Consider the following 10,000-nt stretch of genomic DNA (forward strand, 5'->3'; position numbering starts at 1 on the left):
AGGCTATAAACTCATTACGAAAACTTAACTTAACGAAGATCAAGGTAATATCGATCTCTGGACACTCAATAATAACGGAACTTCTGCAAACATCACAACTGTTAATAAGAAAAGCCGGACCTTCTGCAGTCATAGTATTGTGACCTGTCGACCATTCAGTTTGTTCAGTCAAGGCATCGGGGAACCGCGTGAGAGGTCGCACGTTCGAACCCTGGCCGGGTCTTTAAAGTGACTGAAGAGAAAGCCAGCCGTAGTTTGTAATTATATTTGTAAGTGGTTAGAAATCTAAAAATGTGGGCCGTTAAAAATCATCCAGCTGGTTAAAAGTGAGTAGGGCACTACGAACCCGGTATTGAAAGAACTGTATAGTGCGGTTTATAGACGAAAGATTGAAGTGATCCTCGCATTTATCTGGAAAAATTCAGGCCGCTTTAACGGGATTCAGAAGTCGGAGACAATTGGTTAATAAATTGTCCAGATAAGTACGAGGATGGCCTTATTCCGCTCTTCAAATAGAGCAGTTTTCAAAAACCAAAACCGGCCAATCAAAAAGGTCGGAGACATTCCAGTAAATCAATCAAAACTCGAAGTAATTACTTGTAGCCGACACAAAGCGCGGGAAAATGTGCACACGCGAGCCACGATTGGTTTTGGTTTCACTTCTGATTGGTTGAAAAAATGGCGCGAGAACTTTGAACCAATCACTGAGTGAAGTAATCATAAACCAAAGTAATTCACTAATTACTTTCGACACTCGATTGAAAACCACTCTATGCATTTCTTTTATTGATCATTCCTTTCACGGAAACACATGAGCCCAAGAAATTGACCTGCTCCCAACTGTGTGGCTTCGTAGCTACATAGCTCAGTTGGAAGAGCATTAATTGCACCGGAATTGCAGAGGTTGGTGGTTTTAATGGTTGTATTCGCCGAAAGATGATCCTAGCGGTATTAAAAAATGCGTTTATCTCTCAGAGAAAGGTCATCTTCAAAGGGGCTTGTGCTCCGAAGGACTCATCGAGCAAAACCGTATAATAGATATTAGCTACCACAGTTACTTATAGGTTTTGACAATAGTTGTCTCATCTTATTTAGGACAACTTGGCAGTGAGGTCAAGGTTTGGTTTTTTTTGCCCTTGAACTCAGGATTCGAGTTTTTCTAAGGGTACTGGAGTGTTCAAAATTACTTGTAAATGGGCACTCCTCGCAAGGATTCCCTTCTTGCGAAAGCTACCCACAATGGTCTAAAGGTGTTGTTATTCTCAGCAATTTTTCTTTCAACTTGTGGCGCAATTTTGTTCCTCGACAAGTTGCTTTACGGGTGCTACAGTGGGCAACGTTTGTTGCAACGTATCTCGTTCTCGCAGAGGTTAAAGGGACATTTTTATTGGCTGATGCGACAAACCGTTTGTTAAACAAGTTTCAAGACAGATGTAACACCCCTCGTAAGAAAAATTCGATGGAACGTTTTTGGTCTTTACGAAGTGTCACTTTGTTCGAATGGTCTTGCCATGACGTTGTCAGGAAAGTTGACGAATATTTACACATTGTAACAGCGCCTTGAAGAGGTCTTGTGTTTCAGTTACTATCGCAAACATTTTTTCCCGAGGTGTTAAACAATTTATTCTATGTGCGTAACTGGTGCACAAATTATGAACTTCGCACCATGTTAGTACCGAGGTTTGACTCGGTCTTAAAAATCTATTGAGCCATGTGGGATGACTTTGTAGAGTCTTTTTGTAACGAGAATGCGGAATACCATGTGGCGACTATTATGGCAGTATTGAGACTTTGCGAAAATGGTGATCTTTCCCCATGTAGTTTTGGTCGATTATGGTTTTGCGGATGTATCAACTTTAAATAAGAATAACAAGTTAAGACCCAGTCCAGGCCACAAACGACATCCAATCTCAAGATCACCTCTCCTTCCTAACAATAATACAAAGAAAGCAAAACAGACGATCTTTAGCAGCATCGATAGTAACAAACAAAGATTATGAGGCGTATTTGCGTATTTGCGTATTTGCTTCCTAAAGTGACTCAATGCTTATTTAATATTTCAGCGTTCAAAGACACATCAGAGAGACGAGGCAAGCAATAAACACAAGAAAAGAAAGTTACAAAACAAATTATCTGCTAGAAAGAGTGCTTTGCCAAAGAAACACCTTGTACGTGACCACAAGAAATCTGTTAAAAAGGTTGGTATGGTCTTTCTTCAGAGGATTGTTTTAATTTACAAAATTTGAACAAGCTCATTCAAATAGCATCTACATGATAAGGCGAACAATTTTGGATTTATGGGTACACCATCCTACGGTAGGGGCGATTCGGTTTGCTGACTATGATGAAAATTATTGTAACATCACCTGTACATAAACGATCAAGATATGACCATTTCATGATAAAGATAATTTAAATTGTTTGTTTCTCAAACGTCACTTTGCATCTAGGTAAGTTGCACATTTAACTTACAACGTGAACGAATGTACAAGCTTCAACTCTTTCCAACTGATCCAGTGGTAGCGTACTGCGGCATCATTTTAGAACGCTTATAGAACTGAATAGTTCCAACATAGCCATTATTGCGCAACAAAAAGTGACGCTTTCGTGCATGTTGCAACCGTCCTTGCTAAAGCGCCATAATACCTGGATGGGTGATCATTTCAGATGATCTCTAATGTCAGGTACTGGCGAAATAGTCATCATCCTCTCCTCCCACCTCTGCGAGTTTCTGAATTTCAGTCAACATCAAACTGGTTTTCCTCCTGATATTCCGGTTTTCCCTTCTTTCTGGTCAAACTTTACTCCCAGCTATATATCTCCCTACCCGTGGTCGTAAGTTGCTAGGGGCTCGTTATGTATGCTTACGGCCTAATTTGTTGTGCTGCACCCTTCGCCATTGGCAAGAACGAGTAATTAGCAGCTTGTTTATTCGTAAAATGTGCTCATTAATTTGCTTGTCTCATACACCTTCTCCTCAGAGTAAACTGGTGAAGAAGCAACATTCTAAACAATCAAGAACACATTAAAGATGGACATTAGCTTATCAAACCTTTGCTGTTTCGACGATTTAAAACAGAAGAAAATTATACTTTCATTATAGACTTTGATATAAAAGATGACGTCATTTTAAGACAACACACCAGAAAGTCGGATGGATGAAGAAGGGAAAGCAAAGACATCTGCTGAAATTAAGATCTACCGTAGCAAATCAATTAAAATTTGTGTTAAATTTATCATAAACAGAACAAAAGTGTGTCATCCTTAAATGCTCGAAAATATACATTTTTGTACTAGGCACCATGAGAGAATAAAGGTAAATTTCAACTTGCTGTTTTCAGTATTGTACAAGGTATACATGGGTTGTTGATCAAGCGTGAGGTCAAGATGGCTCGATATTGGCCAAGCTTTTTTTTTGCGGCTCATCACAAAACAAGGAAAAGGCTGGAGTATATATCAGTATCAAATGAGACTGAGATCAGTGTAAAAGCAGACTCCATTTAATTTCTCATTTAATAGCCATTTTGTAGTCTGCATGAAACAAATAGGTCCGCAATGCGTACTTTTGTGGGATTTCAGTCAAATAAACGTTGATGCTTAGCACTACAGTAAATGTAATAGATTTTTCCATGTTACAGTGATAAATGTCGAGTAAAGATTCCGTAGAATCCCAAGCTGCATACGAGAAAACGGTTAGGGGAGAAACATGTTTGGACTTCCAGTTTCGAGGAAAATAGGGGTGCTTACCATTTGTCAGAACAAACCGGTTGGGATGACCGATGATTAATGGTAACAGTTTTCCAAAATCAGCAAACCAGCCCAACGAGATGGCGCTTACCATTTGCAATTGTTTTCTGCTGACGAGAGACTGGAAACTGGAAAACTTAGCAAATGGTAAGGAAGGGTGCTTTCCATTAAGCCAAAATTTCCGGACATTTCGGGCTGAAGTCAAATGGAAAGGTCCTTTTCGGTTCGGTCCGACAGGAATATTTGGGACCACCTCTGGAGGTGGTCCTCTTTGACCGGTCGGTCCGGTCCGACCGAAACGTGCCGTTCCATTTACAAAAATTCTCATTTCCAGTCCCATTTCACTGTGATGTAACCGAAATTTTGGTCGAAATATAAATGGAACCCCTTAGTCCGGCTGGAAATTGACCTTTGATGAAAAGTGTCGTTCCATTTTTTCTTGGTTAGTCCCACTGGTCTCCGACCTGATGGTCAGGCCTAATGGCAAGCGCCCGAAATTTCCACTGTTCGGTTCGATGGGAAATGCCATTTACCGTGGTTTGTGTATTTCCCAGTCAGCAGACAAAGCTGGACATGGCCCCTGGTGAACACGGGGGAAGGAAGGGGCGGTGATTGACAGAGTTAAGAGTCACTGAAGTAAACATTTTTCAGGTTGGGGCGTGTGACGCATTACAATTGGGTGCATTTGAGCATATGAGTTTCTCATCCACCAAATCGTTTGCAGTTAAAGTACTCTAGTGCCCTATCATCTTTGAACGTCTACTGATTGCATGAGAGTGGTTTCAATTTCTCATCCAGACACTTAGCCAACGCATAGTTGTAAGTATGTGTAGCAGAGAGACTTGGGTGCATAGCAAGTTGTTCCTTATGCGTCTTAGGTAGGCCATATAGGTGTGCGAGTCTAGAACTTTTGGGACGGATGGAGTCGGCAATGGGCTTGGGTAGTACTTTAGATATGACAGCACTAATTTGGTTTTCCCGTTGTAAAAGCGGATGATAATATTTCACTGGCCTTCCTCTTGCTTTGGGTCTCTCTGTATCAACTGCTCTAAGTTTGCTAGTGTCATTGATGGAGGCTTCAGATAGCAGGAGTAGATATTCGGATTTGTCCATTACAACAACTCCGGAACCCTTATCTGGCTTTGTAACAACTATGTAGTCCCGATTTCTCAGCTCCTCGATGGCCTTCATAAGGGTTTTTTGCGGTTTAAGTCCCTTCTGGTTGATGTAGTCCAATGTCACAGATCGTAGTGTCGTAGCAGTTAGCTCTTTCATGTCATCATTTGCAAGGTGGGGCTCAATATTCCAGTATGCTTTTTCAAAGGTCACCATGACGTCGATAGGAGATACTTTCTCGGGAAGTGCAAACTTCAAACCTCGACAAAGGACCAATTTCTGGAAAAAAGATAGTTCGTACGAGGAGATGTTCATGATATGTTCCTCGATATCCGTTTCTCTGTATAATAACCTAAATGTTCTAACACATTTGATTGCCTAATTAATGAGATGCTTTTCATAAGAATTTTCAAACCATCCCTAAACGTGCAAAAGGTACTCACTTGAAGAACTTGTGATGCTTTGTTATTATGCTAGATTAAAGAAATCAAATCTTTGCATTACTTACTCACTTTGCCTTGAGAAACGAAACGTCGGCTTTCAACGTTAATATTCGCTTGCTTATTATTATTATTATCTTTTTTTTTTCACATATGGGGCAAAATCACTGAACGCTGATTGGTTGAGACGGAAGGCATTTTTCCTTAATCACGCGGGCACTTTGAGGTTAAGTATCAATAAAGGTATTTCAGTAGAGTTATGACTTAGACTGCCAAAATCCTGAATTCAAGATTTTGGACTGCCAAAATCTTGAATTCAAGATTTTGGAAGTCCAAAATCTTGAATTTTGGAAACTTAACTCTAACTGTACGACATAACTCTATGAAATGAAAATAACTCTAAGAATAGCTGTCCCCGGCCGGGCACTTTTGGTAATCAAGAGGGCATGATTACTTGATCCTGATTGGTGAACAGTTGCTTATCCAGAGCAAACGAGGTGACAAGAGAATTTTTTCCAGATTAAACTACTTTTTTGTCCACGTATAAATTATTTTAAGCGCTAATTCTGTTGACAGCAACGATTTTAACTGAATGGGAATCCGTGTTGATTGTCATTTGTCGCGGCTCTGAACGGGCTTCTCTCAATAATTTTGCCCTTTATGTGATAAACATGTAATCGTTTTCCAAATTGCCCTTGTCGCTTCGCGACTCGGGCAATTTTGTGAGAACTTTGAAAATACGCGTGAAATTAATTCTTAATTGCCCTCTGGCCCATGCCGCGATTACATATACTTACAACGAAAATTGCCCGAACACTCCAGTCCCCAGAGGCTGTCTTGCCTCCCCACCTCCACCCCGACAGTCTGTACGGGTGGGCGGACGGACGTACGCTACCGTCATAACCAAAATTTCTCGCATCGATAGATGTTCCCAAAAAATCCTACCCATGGTGCTCCGCTGACGGGTTTCGCGCGCCTGTGCTCTACTATGACAACTTGCATAAATAAAATACCTCGGTGCAAAACACATCGACCAACAGCTTCTTCTCACTTAGCCTGAAATGTTTATTAACGTTCCATCATAAATATCACCTTTCAAACACAAAAAGATTATTGAGTGGAAATTTTAGTCACAGCATCGTCGATTTCTTGGCAGCATAAAAGATCCTTTTCTTGCTGGCCTTCCCAGTAAACTCATAAATGATACTCGAACCACCAAGCGTTCCTTCTTCGTCGATTCTTCAGATTCTGAGTTTTGACGCATGGGCTCAAATGAGGAAGACTCGAACTCGACAATAATACACCTTTAAAATACTTTTCACTTCAAAGGGAAAATGAAGTGTAGCAAAATCACTGGAAACACTTGAATAGTTCACCTCACCAACAAAAGGTAACACTACCATGATGATGGTGATGATAAACCGTGAATTGAAATTTACTCAAATAAACGTTAATCAATTAAAACCTTGGTTTTGAAAAGAGAAGAAAACCGTAGTACACGGAGAAAAACCTCCCCGAACCGCGTAGAGGACCAACAAACCCAACCCACGTACGATGCCTTGTCCAGTGGGAATTGAACCCAGGCCACATTGGTGGGAAGCGACTGCTCTCACCACAACACCAGTCTTGCTCCTCCAAGATATAAGTTCCTGCGATTCTCAGGTTGTGTAGCTAATCACTGCTATGCTTTGATCCTCCTCTTACTTGAATACTGTAAATAGCGTAACTCACAAAATTACGATGGTTCATTTATTTATTGAATGTGCAAAGGCCCTTCAAATGACCACTTCAAACCATTCATTTTAAATAATTCATTCCTCACGGGAACATTACAACCCACAAATGACCAGCTCCCAACGTCAGTGGCTTCATAGCTCAGTTGGTTAGAGTGTCGCACCGGTATCACGAGGTCATAGGTTCAAATCCAGTTGAAATCCTGAATTTTTCAGGCTTCTCTACGCAATTGCAAATTTGTGTTCACAACTGCGAAGATCATAGCTTCACTTGAATGTAATCATTCTCGGAATTAAAAATAAGGAACCTAGCCCTCGTAAGTTATTCTTGGAACGCATTGTTTACATGCTCTGATTTGTATAAAAATTAGAGCACAATTTCTATGCGTCTGGTAGGTCTTTATTTACTTACTTGAAGTTAGCTACCTTGTGCAACCTTGTTTATATAACTCTAAGTGGTGTATTTAGTAAAATACCGTAGCTTTTGTTTACTTGGGTTTTCTTTTTTTCTGGTTACTGAGAACTGGTTATACTCATAATTGTTCTCAATACATCTTTTTTTCAGTCAACGAGGAAAGAAAAGAATGCTTCGAAAAATTCCTTAACGTTCCTTACGTTCTCTGCCTCGGGATGTTAGAAATATTCTCTACACTGGTCCCCATCAAACACAGCACATCACACTCAGGTTTTGAATTATAAGAACCCCATTCAACATATTTCTCTAAATAAATCTGTAACATTCAAAATAAACCTACATTTAACTTTTATAGAAGTTGCAATTTTCCTGCTGTTTTTTTTTTTGTTTTTTTTTTCATTTCGACCTACTGTTTTAAAATATGCTTGTAGTTCGCAAACACCAAAAAATTGCTTGGGAAAAAAACTATGAGAAGTGAATTTCTTTCCCAAGGGACATACAAAATGGCACTAAAGGGGAACTATATGTAGGCAGAACCACTTTTTGTGGTTGGATAGAACAGTCACCTTTGTCCTCAGAGGGGAGATGCAAAATTGCACGTCGCTTGCGCTCAAAAATCTCATCTTCACTGTAACTTGAGTAATCATCTTCGTCCGTGAGAAATAACATCGTGTCTGCTTCAGAAGGGAGAGTTTCCTGCCTACCTGTCGGCTGAATCATCATAAACACCAAACAGGTAAAAACACTTACAAAACCGAACAAGCGAAATGCGACATTGGTGGAGAAAGTCTGGATTAGTATCCCACACACTATACTTCCGACGCTGCCACCAACCCCCAGATAGAGCGCTTGGAGCAAAAATATCCCCGTGGGAAAGGAGAATGTTGGAGTGTAGCTTGTGATGTACAAAAGGAATGCTGACCATGCTGTAGAATGTGAAAATCCCTGCAAGAGTTCGATTGTTGGAGTGACCCAAGCAGACTCAGGGGTACTTAGCCACGAATAGATAAGGAAGCGTAAAGCATACGAGGCCAGGCCCAGATATATCATGCCGATATATCCCATGTAGGTCATCAAGATTGGAGCCGACATCGACACGATTGTATCTGAAAGGTGCTGACTTACAACAGTCATTCCAACAACAAGGTCTGAGCCTCCAATATCCACAATGTTCCAGTAAACAAAGTTGAACAAGACTCCTCGGAAAATGCCCATGATTAACACCATGAACAAAAATGTTGCATGGTCTAGTGTTATCAGCTGCTTCAAGGATTCTTTGATTCCGAAACAGCGCCGATGTCTTCTGTAACTGAATTGAAATTTGTGGGAGATGACTACAGCAGCGAACATAAGCAACGAGAAAATGATGAAGGGCAATTTGTAATTTGCATATTCTTCGTCGCAGATTGTTATTTTAGATTCGAAACGGAGTATCAAACCTGTGGTGAATGCTATAACTCCAATACCGATAGAACTGTATATGTTGTTACTAGCCGCGTTTTGGTACAAGACCCCCAAATGTTCCAAAAATGTTCCATCATAATGGGTATTTATATCATCTGTGGGTGATTGAAAGACTTCGCCAAAGAAAACAATAATTAGAAACTCGGTAAATATTGTATCAGCCTTCGGGTTTTTCCTCTTGTTATAGTAAGAACCACCTCGCGATTTGAAGTCGAACGGTTTTCGTTCACTATTCTCTTCCTTGCTTTCAATCGGGCCCTGAAGCTCTATTTCCGCGGGCAAACCAAAACTATGAGGCATAGGCTTGTCTAATAAAGCTAATCCACCCCGACGTGTTTGGGACTTCTTTGTCTTTTGTATCTTCGCATTTATCCTCACTAAATTCTCGAAATTATCAAGGTCGCTTTCCATATTTTCCCTGTAGTCGTTGAGTGAAGAAACTAGAGGATCATCGTCCGATGAAATATCTTCAAAGCGATTTATAATGGTCGCGCGATTGTTCACGAAATCTTCATTTGTCTTGAGGCCAAGCTCTGAAGAGTTGCTCTTTTCTGGGCAAGGTTCGCTTGCCGTTGAATGACGCACAAATGCTAGAGGCATAGTTAAGGCAATCCAGCTTATCAGTGACAAAACAAGTACCAATTTTCTTGTCTTCCACCTGTCAGCTACAACACTCCACAATGGAGCGAAAAATAATGCGACAAGAGGGCGAATACCTCCAAGAACCCCAATTTGCCATGGGTCCATCCCAACAGCTCGATAAAACAAATTTAGGAATGGGAAGAGAGAACCCAGAGCACCGTAGAAGAAAAAATAGTACAAGGTGGGCAGCCATGTTTTAAGCTGTGCCTTGTTTACTTTCCAATGTCCCACTTTTACTGCTTTTTCCATATTGGAATATTTTCACAGGAAACACATTTTATGGTTTCGTTTAGCCACGCTGATAGGAATTGATTCCATTTCTTATGGACCTGAACAGTGTAAAGAATCAGAACTGAATCCAATTGTTCCTATTCTCTGAACTCACCAATAACGGCTGTTAAGCTCAGGTTAAATGAAATTTCCTAGAGGTAATAAAGGGAAAG

General features: G+C 40.5%; 3 protein-coding genes across 7 annotated transcripts in view; 1 reads left to right on the forward strand and 2 right to left on the reverse strand.

Moving 5' to 3' along the window:
- The window catches only part of LOC138013158 (secreted protein C-like), an 11,285-nt gene extending 7,959 nt beyond the window's left edge, over positions 1 to 3,326 (forward strand). For all 5 annotated transcript variants that reach the window (XM_068860160.1, XM_068860161.1, XM_068860163.1 and 2 more), the window contains 2 exons: positions 2,064 to 2,198; positions 2,982 to 3,326. In XM_068860160.1, coding sequence (XP_068716261.1) covers positions 2,064 to 2,198; positions 2,982 to 3,029 — 183 coding nt within the window. In that variant the 3' untranslated portion in view covers positions 3,030 to 3,326. The remainder of the gene's footprint in view (positions 1 to 2,063; positions 2,199 to 2,981) is intronic.
- A 1,180-nt stretch (positions 3,327 to 4,506) lies between these two features.
- Positions 4,507 to 5,178, reverse strand: LOC137968407 (uncharacterized). The gene has a single exon (XM_068814989.1). The coding sequence runs from the start codon at positions 5,176 to 5,178 to the stop codon at positions 4,507 to 4,509; it is 672 nt and encodes a 223-aa protein (XP_068671090.1).
- Positions 5,179 to 7,414: 2,236 nt separating this feature from the next.
- Positions 7,415 to 10,000, reverse strand: part of LOC138013123 (major facilitator superfamily domain-containing protein 6-like) — a 3,373-nt gene continuing 787 nt past the window's right edge. Inside the window, exon 2 of the mRNA XM_068860104.1 lies at positions 7,415 to 9,979. Within this exon, the coding sequence (XP_068716205.1) occupies positions 7,917 to 9,806 (1,890 nt within the window). The 5' untranslated portion in view covers positions 9,807 to 9,979 and the 3' untranslated portion in view covers positions 7,415 to 7,916. The remainder of the gene's footprint in view (positions 9,980 to 10,000) is intronic.

This window comes from Montipora foliosa, chromosome 8 (assembly GCF_036669935.1).
Source record: "Montipora foliosa isolate CH-2021 chromosome 8, ASM3666993v2, whole genome shotgun sequence".
Taxonomy (NCBI): Eukaryota; Metazoa; Cnidaria; class Anthozoa; order Scleractinia; family Acroporidae; genus Montipora; species Montipora foliosa.